The sequence below is a fragment of the Condylura cristata genome, unplaced genomic scaffold (genome assembly GCF_000260355.1).
Source record: "Condylura cristata isolate star-nosed mole 26May11 unplaced genomic scaffold, ConCri1.0 scaffold00005, whole genome shotgun sequence".
NCBI lineage: Eukaryota > Metazoa > Chordata > Mammalia > Eulipotyphla > Talpidae > Condylura > Condylura cristata.
This window is the reverse complement of record NW_004567106.1, coordinates 54,214,222-54,235,989: the sequence shown is the minus strand read 5'-3', so window position 1 is coordinate 54,235,989 and position 21,768 is coordinate 54,214,222. Positions and strand designations below refer to the sequence as shown.

General features: G+C 35.9%; 1 protein-coding gene across 2 annotated transcripts in view; it reads right to left on the bottom strand.

Annotated features, from left to right (window-relative positions):
* The window catches only part of CPED1 (cadherin-like and PC-esterase domain containing 1), a 248,922-nt gene that overhangs the window by 127,165 nt on the left and 99,989 nt on the right, over positions 1-21,768 (bottom strand). For both annotated transcript variants that reach the window (XM_004677169.2, XM_012720742.1), the window contains exons 7-11: positions 6,660-6,802; positions 6,155-6,227; positions 3,823-3,990; positions 2,434-2,538; positions 453-622 (exon numbers count right to left, since the gene is read on the bottom strand). In XM_004677169.2, the coding sequence (XP_004677226.1) occupies positions 453-622; positions 2,434-2,538; positions 3,823-3,990; positions 6,155-6,227; positions 6,660-6,802 (659 nt within the window). The remainder of the gene's footprint in view (positions 1-452; positions 623-2,433; positions 2,539-3,822; positions 3,991-6,154; positions 6,228-6,659; positions 6,803-21,768) is intronic.

Sequence of the window (21,768 nt, the reverse complement as noted above, 5' to 3'; positions counted from 1 at the left end):
AGATAGATAGATAGATAGATAGATAGATAGATAGATAGATAGATAGATAGATAGATAGATAGATAGATAGATAGGTAGGTAGGTAGGTAGATAGACAGACAGACAGGCAGGCAGTCAGGCAGGCAGACAGACAAATACAATATGATATATACAGAGGGAGAGAGATGGGTAGAGTGGGAAAGAGATAGAGGTAGAAATTATATTGAAACTTTTGATTTTAGACATTTTTTTTTAGCGGCTTGAATCACTGTTGATTTTTGTTTTTGTTACAGTGTTTGAAGACCACTAGTTATTGTGGTTTCAATGCTTTAAAGAATCTTAGTTTCCAGAGCATGAATTTTTGGACACACTTCCTTGTGTTGCTTTCTTTTAATGTAGGCAAAGGCTTTTGAAATCAATCTTTAGATTAGAGACTTTTGGGATCGCACAATTCAAATTTGTGGCTCTCTTACCATTCCAATGGAGGTAATTGTGCCTTTTTATTCAGGAGCTGAAATCGTTCAAATACATGTAAAAGAGACTGGTACTGGGTTAGGACCAATGCAGGTTTTCTTGTAGGGTTTGCCGTCTCATAGAATTCACGCATCAAAGATTGAATCCCAGGAGCAGTGGATGGGAAGAGCTGAGAAGGATTATTCACAGACAGAATATCAGATTAATTTATGGAAAACAAATTAAAAATGTAGTATTATTAGGAAAGTCTTTATACTTATTGAGATTTTAAAAATTAGATATTTATTAAAAATCCACTAGTGGTACCATAATTTAATTTTCTGTGCCACTGTCAAAGTAAATGCCACTTTTTATAAGCAACTAATTTTATTGATTATATTTCGAAATGGAGTGAGTTTTCTTTTTGCTTGTCACTGAAAGGATTTTTTTCCCTTCCTTTTGATACCCAAAAATAGCTGACTAACATTATGAATCAGTCAAAGGAAGGAAAAGGAGAAATCCCCTGGGGTTACAAGTGAATATGTCAGAGTGAAAGATATTAATTCTGCCAGGAAAACCTCTATAGTTATCCTCTCTCTGCTCTGAAAGTCAGCAAATTGGGGTCCGCCCTTTCTCCTTCAAAATAATTCTTCCGTTCTCCCTCACATTGTGCCAAGAGATGTTCTCACAATTACACTATCTTAATTTATGAATTCCTGAAGGATGAGATCAGGTCTCTTTGATAATCTTAATATAGTGTTGAGTCAAAATGTCCTAAGAGTAATACCTATTCTACATGCTACTTAAATTCATTAAAATGATCCATTGACTAATTGCCTTTGGGGGCCCTCCCTGGTGTTGCAATGGTTTAAAGCACAACACTGTGATACTATTGCAGCCACTGCAGCACGAGTTCAATCCCTGGCCAGGGAGGTGACCCACATGGCGCGGCAGACCTCTCCTGTCTTGCCCACTGCTCCCCTTGTCAGTATATTTCAGTAGATCTGTCTGCTCTGCTTCCCACTCTGTCTCTGGTGAATCCCCCTGCACCTTTGGCCTATACCCCAGTTCTTGTATGCATAAATAAATAACTCTTAAATAAATAAATTACCTTTGGGGTGACAAGCTTACTTTGAACCTTCTAAAACATGGAGTTAAATTATAAAAATAAGTGTCTAATATTCATTAATTAATTTAATGAGTTGGCTATAACTCAGAAAAGTAGCATATGAATATACAAATTTTTATAAAATAAAAAAATAAATGTTTGATCGAGATTAATAATGAATTATTAATGGACTTTTTAGAATGCCATTTTAAAGGGTTTTGCATGAATACATCTTAGGTGAACAAATAAAAACTCATTACAGTTTATTTACATAAGTGGCAAAGTGGCACGCTAGAAATAAAGCAATATAGGGCATATACATACCTATTGTATGCGTGTGTATTTCTTTGATATTGACCAATGTATTAACAGACCCCAAGAAAAAACATAGGGTAGACAAGAAATGTCATTTTCAAGGCTAATATTAGTTATTATAATTGTTTAAAATTTCCTTTTATTTTTGAAGTTTGCTATAGACATACAACACATTAAGATTCCGTTACCATACTAACATGTTTGAAAATACTGATTTTTTTACAAACAAAAAGGGCATAATAAGCAGAAAGAAATTTTAGTTACACGTAACTGTCCCAAAGGTAAAAGCAAAGCTTCTTCAGAAAATGTTGACCTTTTTCTCTGAAGAACTGTCAAATCTGCCAGCTATCCTAATCTCATTTTCTGTTACCTTTAATAGTCACATATTTACAAACTGTCAAATAATATGCACTCTGTTCAACTTCATATTCAGATTTCTGAAAAGAAGAAAGAAGCTTATAAGGATTTCTATGTCTTAAAGAAATATCTTCAACTAATTTGAAGTAAAAATCTAACAGCTTATGGCTGATCTACTATAATCTCAGTAATCAAGAGGAATCAAATGTCACTTGTTTTACCAGCTGAAATTGTCCCAGGCTCCCAAGTTCCTTTATGAACGTTATAATTGAGTTAATCTCCTCTAAAGACAGGCATTGATTTGGTTCCTTTTGATAATTTTCACCCTGTAATAAGAGGGGGGAAAATTCTTGAATAGTTGCTACAAAGCCAAATTGTTTAGTCCAATTGCTCCTCACTCAAAAACCAATCAAAACTTGAGCATTTTAGTGTGAAACTCTTTAATGCTAAATAATACATAGTAACTTCCAGTTGTTAGAACTGTGTTTAAACATTGAGAACCGTATACATGGCATATCTCAGGAGTTTGGGTAGTAGGGTTGGAGGAATAAGCCCGGCAAGTAAGAAAGTGTGTGATGGGGTGGGAATTCAGGAGGAGTCTTCTTTCACTTCAGGTTAGAGTAGATTTTTAAATTCAAGATCAGAGTAGCAAATTTACATGTGAACCTCATTTATAGAACATCACTATGGTGGTGTTTCACAGAAATAAAAAGAATCCCCGTTTTCCCCCCATATCCAATTTTTCAAATGCACCCTTGTTTGGAAAAAGGTGCATTTATTGCTGTCCTTTCTGAGACAAGTGGTTCTAATGCTTTACAAAGTATTTTATCTTTAATTACAGTAACATTTGGATCCTCCCATCAGATATTACCACCACAGTGCATCCCCCACAGACTGCCCAGTCCATCATGATAATGTGCTTATTGACAACCATTCTCTAGAGAAACAGATCATAAGGAAGCTACAGTGTGTAAGGCCATTTTATATCTTCCCCACCTCTCCATAAAACATCAGCGTTTGTGAGACCTTTCAAACTCTATTCTTCCAGATTTCCCAATTACGGATTTCAAAAGAGCGTTACATAGAGAAAATACACAATAGTGTACTTAGAAATCTCTACAGACTTTTTTATGCATCAAGGTAAATTGTACTGACATTCCATAAAAATTAACTAATTCTGCTCTAAAACACTATACTCTAATCAACAGCATCCAAGCAAAAATGTTAACCAGATGTGAATGCTTTAAAAATTAGTATTATTACAGTTTTCCAATGTCAGTCCAGAGCACACACTACTACTTTAGACTGTTTCCAAAAAGCTCTAGTATTCTATTAGGCAATTATTCATAAGATCCACAAACTTTCCATAGAGATTAGAAACTGTTTTCTTTTATTTCAACCCATAATTGCATCATAATCAGTCATTCACATACTTATTTGACATAAAACTAATATTGGTCTAAAGGTTAGAAAAATATTAACAATATACCATAACTGGTACAAATTAATTTCAAATGCAATTAACAAGTTACTTCACTGCACAATAAAGAAAATGGCACATGTTATGAATGACCTGAAGGAATATTTTTCAGCATAAAATATGCACTTACCTTAAATTGATCTGACCTAGAAGGTCTCTGAAATATGTCAGAAAATATAGAAAATGAAGATTTAGTAGAGAAGAGAAAGTTGTAAGTGTCTTTTAAAAGGAGTTTTTCTATGTTTTGGTCCTCAAACTCAATACTCTCATCATCTTGAAAATTTAAATGTTCATGTACCTGTGAAAAAGTAAAAGCATAGTAGATATTTTTCATGACTTTCTTTTAATGTGTAAAATTATTCATAAATCATGATTCATTTCCTGTTGGATTGTAGATCAGAACTGACATCTAGTGGTCTTTTAGGAAATCGACAGTTTTATAAAATGCAAGTTATGTTCTTTCGAGAGACACATTGTGTCACAAGAAAACTAATTCATTACCACAGTTTATTCTAAAGTCTTTGGAGAAGTTGTGTTCATGGAAAGTATAATCTTCTGAGTGACAATTTTTTTAAAGCATAACACCAATGACTTGAGATATGTATATGAAATAATGGACAAAAGGCTAATGATAGAGGTTCAGAGTTTCAAAATTTTATGGATGTGTTTTGAGTTGTTCAATCAAATGTCATAGAAGTATTTAGTATAACCATTCTACTTGGGTAGTAGAAAACCAGCTTACTGTGAAGTTAAATCTGGTTATACACAATTTTATTTTGTTCTATTCTTCTCTTTCCCAACCCAAAGTCTGAGATAGGACTTTATAGACTAATGAACTTTTTTTTTTTAATCCTCTTGCTCCGAAGGACAATTTGTGATAAAAAAAAAAAATATGTTGGAGGAATTGATGAGTTAAGTTGACATGAGAGGAAGTAGAAGAATAAAAGTATATAAAACACAATTGAATTTATACATATTTTAACTAGAAAAACATTTACCAACTCACATGGCTTTATAATGTTCTTTGCTGTTGGAGAATTTGTGTTCATGGAAGATAATATACCATTCTAAATAATAAATGTAAAAAAATAGCTATTTTTAAAAACGAATGAGATAAGTGAGGTAATACATGCTTTAATCTGAATGTCTGCTTTTCTCACTTAACCCATATTTAGCTTCATATCACATTTATTTCTTAATCAGAGGTTGAGTCAGAGAAGAATTCATGCTAACTCTGTAGAGATGTGTGGAAAGGGCCTCCCTGGTAACAGAAGGGTTAAGTCACAAGTCATAGCTCTATCAAGCTATCATCAGCCACTGTAGCATGAGTTCCATCCTTGCCCATATGGCACAGCAGACCTCTTCTGTCTCCTCACTGCTCCCCTCAGCAGTGTATTTCAGTAAATCTGCCTGTTCTGCTCCCCACTGTCTCTGTTGAATCCTCTCACCCCCTGCACCTCTGGCCTACACCACAGTTCTTATATGCACAAATAAATAAATTTTAAAAATAAGATACATGGAGATTGGAAGTCAAATCATTGATTTGATTCCACACAGTTAATTCTATTTAACCCTGGTAAATAAGCCTGTAGCAACTTTGATAGAAGTTTCTATTTAGATTGCTGTGAGTGAAAACCCTACATTTTTAAGTTGGATTTTTTTTTTTGAGTCATATATACTGCATACTGCTCTTGACAACATGGATGGAGCTACAGGGAATTGTACTATGTGAAATAAGTCAGAAAGAGAAGACAAAATATTTAATGGTTTCACTCATATATGGACTACAGAGAGACAAAACGAGGGATCAGGAAAACCAAACCAAAAGAAAACATAAGAAGTCCGAGTATAAAAGTGAGGCTATCAGGGAGCTGGGGTAATGGAGAATGGAAAGGGAGAGGGGTCCCCAGTGGACTGTGGTGGAAGGCTGGGGATGCGTTGGTGGTGGGGGTGCTGAGGTGACATACATCTGAAGGATGTAAACTGATGACCCCCAGTCATGCATGGTATTGTAAAGGGATGACTCCTCAATAATAAATTTAAGAAAGAAATTTCTTAATAAATAAATAAATTTCTTAATACATTTAAGAAAATTAATGAAGGCCCTCCCGGGTGGCGCAGCAGGTTAAAGCACAGCACTAAGAAGCTTAAGCCACTTCGGCATGAGTTCGATCCCCGCCTGACCCAGAGGAGATCCACATGGCGTGGCAGACCTCTCCTGACCCACCCACTGCTCCCCACAGCAGTCTACTTCCTCGATCTGCCTGTTCTGCTCCCTGCTCTGTCTCTGGTGAATCCTCTCACCCTCCGCATCTCTGGCCTATACCCCAGTACTGCATAAATACATAAATAAATCTAAAAAAAAAAAAAAAAGAAAGAAAGAAAATTAATGAAAACCCAGAAAACTTCACATACTAACCCCTGAGCAAAAAACGGCAGCTCTCAGGCTTCAGCACACTCACCTGGACCAGGACAGGGTGCTGGGCACTGCCATAACCAATGTCAAAAGTTAAAAGTTGAAAGCACAATCTGCACCTGATGAAGACACGAGACAATATAAAACAATTCTATTTGCTACCTGTGTTCTATTATTTGGCATTAAATTATCAAATAGTTACACTAATGAAATTTCATTGTCTTTGTTAACAAAAAGAAAAATGACTTTGATAATCAAATGATACTACATGAGATTTATTTGGGGATCTGGAACATATTAGCTGAATACTGAAGATATTCCATGAAGGAAACTTCTGCTCGTGGTGGGAGGCAGCCCTGTTCACACAGAAAACTCAAGAAAGCTAGTGGTACTTCTCATTTTTTCTGGAACAGGGTGCTGGGCACTGACGTATCCAGTGACAAAACTTCCCAAGTTGCAACCATTTCTGATAATTAAGAGATATTTCCCCTCATATTTCTTTGCAAGTACATTTTTATCCTTTTTAAAAAAAGTATTATCATTATTTTTACCTAGCAAAGGCCTTTGGTCCCAGAGTAGAAGTCTCACTGAATGCTTCCGCTGCTAGCAGGAGCTTGCTAATTGCTTCCTTCATATGATCGAAAGCTTGAAGGGGTGAACCCGCTCTCAGGAATGTTTCAAAAAATGTTTGCAGCTGTGAATAAAGCAAAGCATATAATAAAACAACAATCACAATTTGTCTCTATCATTTCCAAGTGACTCACTTAAAGGATTCCTTTAGATTAGCTTTCCTTATCACACTAAAAAAAATTCTTAAGTCGGAGATTTTGGTAATCTAAGATTAACACATATTGTGTATGTTATATATGTGATGTATTGATTTTAAGAATATATAATGTACTAAATGTGTATTATAATGTATAATAAATATACTGAATGTGTGTTAATGAATATATATTATCTACATAATATATAATGAGCATGTTTATATATATATATCTCTTTTTAAAATTTTTTTTAAAAAGATTTAATTTTGTGCATAAAGAACTGGGGTACAGGCCAGAGGTGCAGGGGATGAAAGGATTCACCAGAGACAGAGTGGGGCGCAGAACAGGAAGATCGACAAAATACACTGCTGAGGGGAGCAGCAGGTGGGTCAGAAGACCCATGTGGATCAACTCCAGGGTGGGGATCGAACTCATACGGAAGAGGCTTTAGCTTCTTAGTGCTGTGCTTTAACCCGCTGCACCAGCAGGGAGGTCCCTATATATTTATCTTTTAATAGCTTTTCAATTAAATGACTGTACTTCTATATCTTGGAATTTCAATTACTTGAGGGGTACTGACTACACTTTTTTTTCTCATTACATAGCATCTAATCATGAAACATGAAGGGGATCTACAATAGGGTGTGAGATCAGAGCTCCCAAGTTACACTCGTGATTGAGCTAACTGGGTGAATATAGACTAGACATTCCCTTTTCTAAATTTTTGTACACTTTAAAATGGTTCAACAGGGGCTTCCCTGGTGACCTAGGGGTTCATTTTCAGCACTATTACTGTTAAAGCCTGAGTTTGATCTGGCCAGGGAGCTGACCCACGTGGCCCAGCAGACCTCACTTGTCTCACCTGCTGCTCCCCTCAGCAGTGCATCTCAGTAGATCCACCTGTCCTGCTCCCCACTCTGTCTCTGGTGAGCCCTCTCACACCCCACTACACACCTCTGGCCTATACCACAGTTATTCTATGCAAAAATAAATACAATTAAAACTAAACAAAATAAAATGGGTCAATATCTACCAATAAGAGAGTAAGGAAGGGCAATTAACAGAAAAAATGCATCTGCAACACACTATAAAAGTAGGAAATGCAACTATCAGCTTATGATTGCTTTTTTGCATGTCAAAACAAATATAACCATCCACCTTGCTTCTTCCTCACAGCATTTTGCTATGGGAGATGCTACCAAATGGGGAAGAATATTTAAAGAAATTTCATATTTTTAGTTCCAGGTTTTATGTGGATAGACTGGTTGGTACAATATTATAAAGGGGGGACCAAGCTCAGGCTTATGACTTCTTAGAAATATTATAGTTTGTATCAGAAATAACTTTCTACTTGATTAAAATTTAAACCAATCACATCAAAATTTCCTTGAGGGTGCTTAACAACAAAGTTCAACAAAATTTTTAAAAGTACAAAGCAAATCTCATATTGATTCATAGACTATCTCCAGATAAACATACTTTTCCAGAGATGAAGAACAAAAAATATTTTTTGAAAAAACACCAGCAGGTATTCTATTAATGTTTTTGCAAGAACACACTAAAGTAAATCTGAACCTCCTAAGACTGCAAAGTGAAAAACTTTTGTTGCTATGATAATGAGGGACACATTTTGGCACAAGTCATCTGAAGGAAATAGTTATTGTACTTAAAAATCCACAAGCCAAATTCCCACAAAAGAAATGACCTCTGTCTTCATGATGTTTTCCTAGCTGAAAAACAGAAAATTAATGACATAGACCCTATAAACACATCATGAGCATCTGGCAGTTGGGGTGTTTTCCCATTTCTAAGTACTAAGGGTAAATATAATAATTGTGTGATCAAAAGACTGAAAATTAATGCTAACCTAAAAACATTAATGCCCTTGACTTAAAATAGAGTGACAATGTTTTTTCCAAATAAAATAGTTCATCATATTTCACTCAGTTCATTATATTATATGGAAATGGCCATTGATATTATTGTACTTTTCTACTTGATGTTTCCTGAATAGCACAGATGTCAAGGTAATAGTTTAAGAAAAATTTAAGAATGTTGAAAGTGTTTGTACAGTATATAATATAGAGAATGTGGCCATATATAATGTATATATGGCTATAAAATTATATCCTCTATAGTGAAAAATAATTAATGTCTTAGGATTGTATTTATTCTTCCAAATGGGAAAGATTCTATCTGAATTTCTGAATGTAACATAAGCAGTGAATTCAGTCACAATCAATTCAACTTTTAGTGAGAATTTTAGCTGTTGGGAAGCCCTGTGTGCTCCAGGCTTTGGGGAGTAAGGAACAGCCAGTGACTAACACATGGACTGAAAGCAAGAAGTCACAGGTTCAGTTTTTCTCTACATGTTCCATTAAATTGTGACAGCTTGTGTAATTAAAAACAGTACCTACTACACAGAGGTATTTCTAGGATTAAATGAAATAATATACTTCATGCACTACTATCCAATATGTACCAATGCTCAACATGTTAGCTCTAGTTATTAATCAAAACAAGTCTATAGCCAGTTAAAGGGAATTTCAATGCTGAATCCAGATTCTCCAAACACACTGAATGACATTTAATCAAAACTGACAGGAATACAAACACCTGTTGAACAAACCAAGGAAGAACATTTGAGAATTGGACTTCCAGTGTGGAACTTAATGTGATAAATACAAATGTTGACCTAAATCATGTATACCAAAACTTAGTGTTATGTTGCAATGCTATTACAAAAAACTTATAAAAATAAACATATGATAAGGCTTTTATTAGGAATAATTTTTAAAAAGTTGAATGGGGCCAATTCTCCTAAGGCATGCCTCCCAAAAGAAATGAAAGAGCAAAACTGAGGGACCCAAATAACTTGTTTTCTCCTAGTTCCCTAAGAAATAGCCTGCTAAGGGAAGTACTAAATTCTACCAACAATCATAACAGAGGAGAATCTACTTATATTTGCCTTTAAGAACAGAAGTATACAGAAAGGAGAGAAAAATTACATTCAAAAAGCATTGTTCAAAAAGGAGCAACTTCAAATTAATGTTTTTGCATTTTTCAGTAAGTATCCAGAAGTAGGCCACATAGAGTTTCTTTTATTTATTTTTTTAGGATTTGCAATATGGCTTTCTATAGTGGTTACACCAATTTGCATTCCTATAAACAATGTATAAGGACTCCCTTTTATTCATATCCTCTCCAACACTTGCTGTAGATTGTCTTTGAATAATTCTCACAAAAATGAAGTTATGTCTCATTGTTGCTTTGATTTCATTTCCCTAATATTAAGACATGATGAGCATCTTTTTATGTGCCTATTATGTATTTTTATGTGCCTACTTGTAATTCTTCTTTGAAGAATTCAGATCTTCTGCCCATTTTTAAATTGAGTTTTATTCTATTTTTGTGTGTTTTGAGTTCTTGGCATATTTTAATGATGAATGAAAAGTATGCAATACTTATGCAATACAAAATACTATTCAGCAATACTATTCAACAATAATAAGTATTAAATTTGCAACAACATAGACCTAATTATGCTTAGTAAAATAAGGCAAGCAGAGAAAAACAAATGCTATTTAACTCATGTGGTATATGGAGAAAACAAAACAAAACAAAGAAATGAACTAAGCAAGAAACATAAACCTTTGGACTATAAAAAACAATTAGTAGTTACCAAATGGGAATGGTAAAGGGAGAGTAAATAAATTGGGAAAAAAGAGGACAATGGTATAGTGAAGAATAGATTTGCAATTTTAGCAGAACGCTTAATGCACATGCTGATTCTCATCAAAAAATGTATGCTTGTGCAAAGCAAGAAACAAGAACTCAGAATATCACAAGCTTGATTCAAGAAGCCTAATAAGACCCTGTAGTGTATACACATTTTAATACTCAACAATGGACACCTGAAAGTTATCCAATGTTAATTCTATAAAAATAAAGTAACAAAAGCAAAGAGCATAGCTACCTTTATTTTTGTTTTGGTTCTGTTCCAATATTTTTGTATCTATCTCACTGCATAGATTTTTATGTATTTAAGCCCTTTGCTTCAAAGAAAATTCCATATGACTGACTTCTTTTACTTAAGTTACTTAAGTATAGTGGCAAGCCAATTATGTATGCCAGAAATAAAACTGGAATTTGTACATGCTTGGAAGGTATTTATAAAAATAATCAACTTTCAGTAAGTGTCCTAGAAAGGGCATAATACTTTCTGGTAATTAATTCACTTAGGTGAAGTAGAAGACGCTTTGAGTGTCTGCTGGTATTGCAATTTGTCAATATGTGGCAATAATTGTGTTTCCCTGTCAAGTTAATGAAGTTTTGTGTATCTCATGTGCTTGGATATTGAAAGAGAGAACTCTGTTCAATGATGTCATCAGAATGTCAAATCTGAAATTATTTGATATTAATTCCATTCAAAGCCTTCAAAACCTATTCATCCATAAGTTTTCTAATTCAATCACAAATACTTGGAAAGTACCATTACCTTCCTTACTAAACACTCAAGCCATGAGCTTAAATATGAAGAAAACTTCTCCCACTCCACACGATGATGTTTAATTAGTATTTTTTAGTTACAGAAATATGGGAACATAAGGTTCCAAGGAAACCAATGCTTTGGCAGTGAGCAAAAATGCATAAAATATATCTTGAAACTTTAAAGTGGCATGCAACTGTGCTATGACTTATAAATTTTCCTACTAAGTATAAAAATGAAATACAAACTTAATATAAAATATACAGAGGATGACCTTGTGGAATACAAAGAAACAAATCAAAGGAATAGATAAGAATAAACCAGCTTCATATAATAACATACATATGAAGAAGTGTGACTCTGTACTCCTAAACTACATACAGAGGGGTGGGCCAACATTAGCTCAACAATACAACTAAGATAAACCCATCAATAAAATGTGGAAGGACAAGAACTGAGAATGAGCTGAAAATATTTGTAGGAAATTTTCAGTTTTATCTTTGATATTTTAAAGTACTTTGAAGTCACCTTATACCTATTTCATTATCCCACTATCTTCCATAATTCTTCTCATGCTAAATTCTGGGTTTTGCCTGATCATTTCTTTTAGTTCTCCCATCAGACCTTGGGAAATTTTCACTCTCAGTGCTAACTCGTGTCATTTTGTATAAACTTGCTGAATTTCTTGACTGTTAGATCTTTTAGAGCAGAAATTGTTCCATTTTATCTGTGGGTGGCCAGTGCCTACTACACACTAGGGTTCAGTGAGTCCTGTTGAATAAATAAGCCAAAGTACACCATTACAGAAACCACAAAAACATTGATAAGAAATATTACTCACTGAGCTATTGGAAAAAATTTTTCTTAGTACAACGGGCTTATCTTGTGTTTCCATCATAAGAAAGAGGGAGGATACACATTTTTCTGGTGACATGTAATAAAATCTTTGAAAAATAGAAGCTTACACTTCAAGAGGATTTTTGAGATAAGAAATTTAATTTAAGAGTTAAAACACAGGATGAAGGATTAACCAATATTAGACATTTTTTTTAAAAATGTCATGTTCTTGACTAACTGGAAAACTATAACAGAATATTGATATTTCAGTATCTTGAAATATAGGTAGTATTTAATAGCACTGCATCTTGCTGAAGTTTATTAGAATTTCTCTCAAGTTAAAGTTGAAAGAAATTTTTATTTTTCACATGAAAAAAGAATATTAGTATTTAAATCATTTTTCACCAACAGGCAAATTTAAAAGATGTTCAATATTACTAAGCATAAGGAAATAAAAATCAAAACTTCAATGGTATTACTGCATACTCACTAGAATAGGATATTATTCAACCCCAAAACATACACACACACACACACACACAAATATTATGTAGCATTAAAAGGAAGGGATATGATGACATATAGCACAACACAGAAGAATCTTCAGAACATTATGCTAAGTAAAAATGTCTGTATAATTCCCCCTACATTATGTACTTAGAGTGATCAAATTCATAGAAACGGAATTAAACGGTGTCTCCCAGTGACTAGGAGGAGGAAGAAATAGCGTTATTGTTTACTTAGTATATAATTTCAGTTCCTCAAGTTGGTTACCCAGAAATGTAAACATGTGTAACGCTACTATACACTCACACCTGGTTAAGAGATTAGTTGATATTCTATATGTGGAACCTATTTTACGTCAATCAGACTCCATCTTATCTCTGACCACCATGTTGAAGTTATAGTTGAAAAGTCAACAACCTGAGATAGCAGCCTGACTCAACTCCCAAGAACATCCACTCACTAATTCTCCTCAGCAAGGACTATGAAAGTGCACCCATGACTTGTTCTCTCCTACAGGGTGTTAGGAAAGAAACAAGAAAGCCCCAGGCTTACTGCTAAAAAGATTCCACATTGCAAGGTTCTGTCTGAAGACTCGGGCCAACCCACCCCAAACTGCAAACAAATGACTTAAGTTTACTCAGAGCACACCCGTGCTTCATCCTTACAGCTCCCCTCTGCTCTGCTCTTGTTGGGGTGCACCTAGGAACTGGTCCTTCCTTCGTGTCCAACCTAGACCCACTTCTTCTTCTTTTTTTTTTTTTAAGATTTATTTATTCATACAGAATTGGAGTGCAGGCTAGAGATGCAGCGGGTGAGAGGATTCACTGGGGACAGAGTGGGGAGCAGAACAGGCAGATCGACGAAGTACACTGCTGAGGCGAGCAGCGGGTGGGTCAGGAGAGGTCTGCCACGCCATGTGGATCTCCTTCGGGGCAGGCGGGGATCGAACTCATGCGGAAGTGGCTTAAGGTTCTTAGTGCAGTGCTTTAACACACTGCACCACCAGGGAGGGCCTAGACCCACTTCTTGATACATTTGGGTATTTCTCTTTCTTTTTTAACATCATCCTTCATTTTGTGCATTTTTTCATCTCAGTTTTAATCCCCATGGGTAGCAAGGTTATTTCTAAGTTGGCATATGCATTACTTCAATTGAAAGAAATTGTAATGATTTTGCAGTGACACGGTTTCTTCCCCTCAATGTGGTTATTACTAATTTTGTGTCACCAAAGTCCAAATATGCACCTTTTTAATGCTTAGAAATTTTGCAAAAACAAAACAAAAAGCATCTCTTCCCTTTGTTCCCCACAGCCTGTAAAAATTGTGAAAATATTCTCTCCCTCTACTCCATCTCCTCTGAGTTACTGTTTTAGCCATAAACAGTTTGTTGTTTTTTTTTTCTCTTGAACTTCTGATCATTTGTTTAGGATGAAAAACATCACACAGCAAGCTTGCGTGCTGCTAGGAATGAGCAGGGAGACACAGTAATGATGGAACACAGAGGCCAGTAGGTGATAGTTCTGGTTACAGTCAATGCTCCAAAGGAAATGTCACATAGGGCTCAGGCTCAATTTTATCCATGGGTAGAATTAGGGGCACAAGTCAATAGTGACATCCAGGATTCTGTGTTCTCTTTCCAAACTAAAGGTGGAACAGGATGCATTCAAATCTGCCTACTTTAAACACAGCTATACTTTGTCTATTAGTCTTGATTGATACTATTCCTTTGGCTTTTACAGACTCAGCTGGAATCTCTGTCTGACACTGACATGCAATCTCTCTGTCAGACTCTTGCAGAACTCTTAAAATTTACCTGATAAAATGCAAACAGCTCAGAATTTTATCTCAATGTAATATACCTTATACACACACACACATATACAGTCTTTGATCATTTCATAATTCTCAAGAAGATAATTATAAATTTAAGATTTTAAAATTTCAGTTGCCATATGGATTCAATGCCAAAAACATTTTTCTTCCCAACATTGTAATTACAATTATAGGTTGTCCACCATTAGGCAGAACATTAGCAATATATTAAAAATCTTTAATTCTAAAGTAAAATTATGTTAGAAATGCACATCCTAGATGGATATGGGTTTTATACAGTGAATTCAGCTATCCATTGAGAGATTATTACTCATTGCTGAAATTAAAAGGACTCAACAAAGTATTCATTTGAAAGCAAACATGCAGAAAATATGTTCACGTAAATACACCAAATCTGTGGATGAAAGTTTGTTACAGCAACATGACTTAATTCCTTAAACTCCCTTTAAGATACACGGGGAAAACATATTAGTGATTTATTGTGACATATTTAATTTATTAAAAACTGAAAAGGATCTGTCTGAGTTGTGAAGGATTTGTTACCAAGTGATTAAAATTCCTTTTTTTTTTGCAGAATTTTTTTTTTTACCCTGCCTGAGAACTAGATTTGTCTTTTGAGGAACACGAAGATGTTTATGAAAAGGATGGGCAAAGAACTACCTATGTCAGAAATGTCTTCCAGGGAGACCCAATTTTAGGAGAATACAAAAATGCAAGGTGAAGTTTTGCTATTATGGAACTGTCCTTGTGTCTGAGAGCCCACTGGAAAGTCATGGATCCCCAAGGCACTCAATGACACCCTGCTAGAAAATCACAGCTTACAGTGTGTCTGGCCCAAGGAGTACACCCACCACACATCAGAAGGCCACCTCAGAGGCCACTGCAGGGCGTGAAGTGCAGACAGCACTCTGGACCTTAGGAAGAGTCTCCTTTGAGCCTTAAAGGGACTCAGTGAGGGGAAAGTCAAATATTTGAAACTACAAGACAAAGGACATAACTGATTTGAAAATGGGAGAAAAAAATGAAATGATCAACCTAAGTACTGACGTAATTTTGCATTTAGTTCACCTGTGGCATTTGATTATAATTTTGTTATAGTTAATAAATTCATCGGCACCATGTGCCAAATCTGTGTATGTGTCACATACAGTCTTGTTTATAATAAAATCAATGCTAAAAGACTGATGCTCATTCCTGTTTTAGAGATGAAGAAACTAAGTGTTACCTGGACTGTCACTGGCAGGAGGAAACCAATAGGGGGCAAAGCCAGGCTGCCTGGCTGCCATGCCCCAGCTCATTCTTCCATTGTGACTTTGATTGTTTGATTGTGTAGATTTTTTTTTTTAAGATTTATTTATGCATATAGAACTGGGGTACAGGAAAGAGATGCGGAGGGTGAGAGGATTCACCAGAGACAGAGTGGGGAGCAGAACAGGCAGATTGTGAAGTACATTGCTGAGGGGAGCAGGAGACTCAGTCTGCTGTGCCATGTGGATCACCTCTGGAGCGGGAATCGAACACTCATTGAAGCGGTTGTGGCCAGCTTGCAGTGCTGCACTTTAAGCCATTGTGCTACCAGGGAGGACCCAGGTTGTGTAAATTTCTGAATGCAGATGAAACCCAAAATCATCTGTGTCTTTACTTGCAGGGAAAATTTGTTTGAAGCTGCCACAGTTCTCAAGCACGTGCACCCACTCCACACGTGTGAAGCATCAGCTCAGCAACTTGAACATTTATGTAGCCTAATTGTCTTCTGGAAAAACTAGGAATATTTCTTTGTAACTTAAATTGCCTTGATCAAGAACAAATTCTGATTTAAGTCAAATATTGAAGAACATAAATATGCTCATCATTTATTTTAGTTCATTGAAAATGGACTTGCTTTAGGGTAAACCACAGAAAAACTGAATTAATTGACTGAACCTAAATTAGGATAGATTTTCCCTCATGCCCTGGCATTAAGATCAAAGTCCAATACTTAAATAAGTTTCATCCTCCAGTGAAATGAATACTTTTATTCACTGTTTTTTTTTAACAATTTTAAACTTTAAACTTAGCAAGCAGATCCTATGTATTCTAATGTTTCATTGCTAAAAATTTCTTTTTAAAGATTTAGTTATTTATACATACAGAGATGGGGTACAGACCATAGGTGCAGGGGTGGTGAGAGGATTCACCAGAGACAGAGTGGGGAACAGAACAGGACAACTGAGGAAGTACACTGCTGAGGGGTGCAGCGGGTGGGTCAGGAGAGGTCTGCCTCGCCATGTGGGTCACCTCCCTCACCGGGGATCGAATTCATGCTGAAGTAGCTTTAGCTTCTCAATGCTGTGCTTTTACCCACAGTGCCACCAGGGAGGGCCCCTCATTTCTTAAAATTTTTAAATTCTCTCATATGTATCAGAGAGTTGAACAGAACCCAGAAATAGAAATAAAAAAGGCGTAAGAAATTACTTGCTTTGAGCGATAGACTTCTGGTTGCATTATATTCAACTTTCTCAGAGAACTAGTAGACTCTCTTAATTGTCCCTTTGGGATTGCTCAAGAGGACAGAAAGGAAGAGAGAGATTCAACTCTCTAGAATGAAAGTTAAAATCATAATATTTTAGCACTGGACTCTGTGTATATGTCCACTTATTTTCTTTATATGAATGCCATTGTTCAAGCAGCTCCCAGCCATTTCCAACTGACTTAAAACACAGGCCATTAGCCTGCAACAAAATGAAGTCTGACAGCCTATTTGGAAAACTCTCCACCTTTTACTAACTGCCTTGAATAGAAAATGACACTGAATTCTTGCAATATTTCTAACAGCTGATATTATTAACAGGCAGTACAAAAATATGCAAACAGGTAGATTTGGCAGAAAGATTCCTCTCTCACATATTTAGAAATATTCTCAAATGAGTAGAAAGAAAAGGGAAAATAATTTCCATTTATGTTCTGGATATTTTATGCAGGGTATCTATTTTAGTTGTTACTAAGTTTTCTGGTCAATCACAAAAAGAAAAGGAAATATATTCACTATAAAAATTGTTTGAGTTGTTAATAAAGAAAAGGATAAAGAAATGGTCCTAACGTTTAGTGCTGAATGTCTGTGGCAATTCATTGATCTATTATGCCCCTTCACTATTAACCCACTCTCACCAGTGTTCAAATAAAGCCCATGCTTTTATATGGGATCATTCAAAAAGAACACTTACTCATTAGCCATAATTTAAGTTCATGATTTAGTATTCTAACTAAATATAATTCCATATTACCCTAATCAATGTCTTCCCTTTGTAGACTCAAGCTACTGATCATGCTACTAACTACTTTCTCTTGCTTGCTTGCTACTGCCTTTCTGAAGCACAGCTCAAATCACAAGGATAATCTAATAGTTCCAGGAGGTGATAGAATAAACAATAGAAGCCATTTTATCTTTTTTGTTACCAAGTAACAGCTTATACTTCTAATGTATCAAAAGCAATACATGCAATTCTGAAACATTTTTATTTATGAAACATAAATGTACATTTCTTTGTCAATCTTACAATATACAGTGAAGGTCTTTCATTGGCATATGACTGAGCCAATTGTATGACCAGTCATCTAACTTCAGAAACCTCACTCATAATACAATAATTATCACTGCAATTAGAGCAAGATCATAAAGATACTTGCAAAGAAACCTCAGAGAAGAATTCTTCTAAATCTGACAATTTATTCCCTCCCCTAAATTATAACTTTGAGGGCCCTCTCTGGTGGCTCAGCTAAATAAATCACAGCACTATGAAACTATCTACAGCCACAACAGCACGAGGTGACCCGCATGGCGTGGCAGACCTCTCCTGTCCTGCCCACTCTCCCCTCAGCAGTGTATTTTGCTGCTCTGCCTGTTCTGCTCCCCACTCTGTCTCTGGTGAATTCTCTCATGGCCACTGCACCTCTGGCCTATACCCCAGTTCTGTAGGTATAAATAAAGCTTAAAAAATAAAATATAATAACTTTAAAATTTCCTCCTCCAATTGAATTCACCTGCATTGGTTTAAAACAATTTTACTAGATTGATTCTTGTCAAGTAACTTTACTTTTATTGCTCTTTTATAAAAGTATACATTCACTTTTATTTGCACTGAAGTTCATCAGTACACGATAAGTTAAGTATCAAACGCTGGCCTCAGGCATTGAGTTCAGCATGACAGGCTTTATAGAGGGCTTCCCACACAGCATCCTTTCATTCTTAGCTATATTAAAAATCTGTAATTACCTATGTCAATTCCTATGGATATAATGAACACTTGCTCTGAATTTCTTCTATCATATCATTCCACAGCATCAAATTCCATGAAGTCAGGGATTTTGTCTTGCTTATTACTTGATCCTTGGACAATGCACGATGTCTAGCATTTGGGAATTACTGTAAATACTCAGTAAACATTTGTAGACCACATCGAATTCATTAATTCATTCAACCCATACAGTGCTACCTTGCAGACAGAGAAAAGTGGTCCAGAGAGGTTAACGACCTGCCTGAGGCAGTCAGCCAGCCCAAGGCCTGACCCACCACACATCCATTGCTCAGACACTGTGCGCATACCTTGAGATTTCCTTTTATAGTCCGGTCAGTCCATCTCCACAGATCCAGGGTTAGTGACTTATTTCTCTCTCCTTTAGAATAAAAGGGTAATTGGATATTTGCTTATCGCTCAGCCTGAAAGGATGTCACCATTGTCCTATTCATATTTTTAAATCACATTTCTTTTCACTTTCACAGTAACTCCTTGAAAGCATGAAAATTTCCTTAGCATAATGTTTTTCTTTGGTGACTTCTGACTCTAGAGGAATGACTTCAATCACTGTGACTTGAATATATATTCTTTATGTAGATTACTTGGCTAATCAAGCACATGGGAACATTCTTCAACTTTGCAAATACAGCTGGGATACAATTTTACATCAAGATCATTTTTAAACAGTGCTTTCTCTAACAGGTAGAGGAGGCTTTGGTACCTGGAACTACTGGACTATGGAGACTGGGCCCAGCACCCAGGAAGCTGGCTCGGATGGGAACCACAAAACAGGTGGAAACACAAGTATAAGGTCACCTAGGAATTGCTCTCCTCATTGCAGTTCCTCTCCCCTAATTTCAAGGCTGCTTCAGAGAGCTTCTAAGAACCTGTTTCCTAAGCATGCAGGGAAGATGGGAGACCAAGATGAGACAAAGAGGACTGAGTTGGCGGTGGGGGTGGGGGGCTCCAGATCAGAATAGGAGGGAGAGAATGACTGCCTGGCAGACACATTGCCCATGCAGAGGGAGCTAACAAAAGCGATGAAATGTGTCTGCAGGCTGCAGGAAGTACAGAACGCTGCACCCATGTGTGTGCAGAATCCAGAGAAAGGATCCACCTTTGCCTAAGAAGCACTCAGAGAAATGAAGGAAAAATATCAGTTCCATATCCCAGTATGAGGTCAGTCACCTAATCCAAGGCATCTGTGTTAACATGCAGCTTGAGCTCCCCATTGAAATCACATAGACCAAAAAAGATACGTGGATAAACAGAATATATTCACAGATGTCAAGTCTGAAATGCTAGTGATAACTTTACAGTAATTTCAAAAGTGTGTATGCTGTGGAACTGTATTAAATGGAAAAGCAATATCCAGAAGCTAACTCGTACTAATATCATTTGGAATGATTTTGTGGTCTTGTCAATTTAAATTGCACTGAAGATTGATTACAATTCAGAAATCTCTATTTAGTAATATAACTTTCTTACCACAAGCATGGGTTATTAAATAACATTAAAAAAATAAATATGTTGTAACCCAATGGGGCAAAAAAGGTCAAAGCTTTGCTGTCTAAGCACTTGCTTTTTTCCCCTTCAACATCCGACAGCGCAGGTTATTTGTGCAATGCCTAAAAGGACCACTTGGGGGCAATACAGCATTTTTGTTTTGCTTCATCTAGCTATGCAGGTTTCCTTGGTGACAAAAGATTGCTGTTTCTTTCAAATTGAGACCATATTATAATATATGGGAGGGAAAAGACTGTATTTCATTTTAAACTTACAATGCATAAATCACATAAGACAAATGCAAGTCAGATTTTTTCCTGAAGGGAGCAAAAGTCTGCCTTCTTTTAGCAAACAAATCAGTTTTACCTAGTTGGCACATTTGAGGGGTATTTTATATTTAGAAATTGTCACAGTCTTTGAGATAGAGCTAAAGAATAAAGGAAATTGTTTATAGAAATGTTCCAAATGACAAAAGTGCAATAAGCTTCAAAATGTACTGGTGGAGAATTATTTTGTTTCAATGCCCAAAGTAAAGATATAAATGTCACTGGTCTTCCCCACTGGGAACATATTTTATAAAAGCTTAAGCATTAATATAATTAATTTTGGAAGGCATTTGCTGCCATTGTCTTCACTGCTATTTCTTTGCATCCACATACCACTTTAGAAAGGGGTTATTTTTATCACTAACTGTTCTTGCAGCAACCTAATGAGTAGGGCCATTTCTAAGTCACTCTCTCCCCTGTCTGTTGAGTACTGGTTACTGTGTCAGGCACTAAAGACTTGTTTCCTTTGCAAATGAAAAATAAACATATGCTCTTCTTTCGGAGATTTTAGAGACATTCAGGAAAGTACATGCTTATTCTTGGTTTTTGTTATATTGATTCTTTCCTGACTCTGTCTGGGTTTTTTTCCCAATATATTTTCCTGTTCTCAAAATATACTTACCATTACCAAAGTGATGGAAAACTCATGTCAGAGGTTGTAAACATTTAGGAATCAAGATGTATGGAATTCAATTCAGTAACTATGTGCCTGAGAGAAATGGGAAAATTCAGGAAGTTTGCAGGGGATTTTGCCATAATTCAGGAGGCCATTACTCAGCCCATCTTTACCATTCTATATTGTGTGGAGGAAGAGCTTACTGGGGAAGTTTTTGACCATCTTTCTGATTTAGCTGTTTCATCTATTTGAATACACACACACACACACACACACACACAACAAGAACCTCAACATTAAGATGACGTAATTGTTTCTATGGCTGCTTAACATGTTTCGAAACATTGCTTCTGTTAATCTTTTTTCATGATCATTTTTTAGTATAAACCCTTTTGTTTTAGAAACTTGTAATTATCAAAGTTGGAAGAAATCCGAGAAACACTCCTGTACTGGACAGTGGCAGAAAGGGGAAGAGACTACATTTATGTAGACTAATTTATGAATTT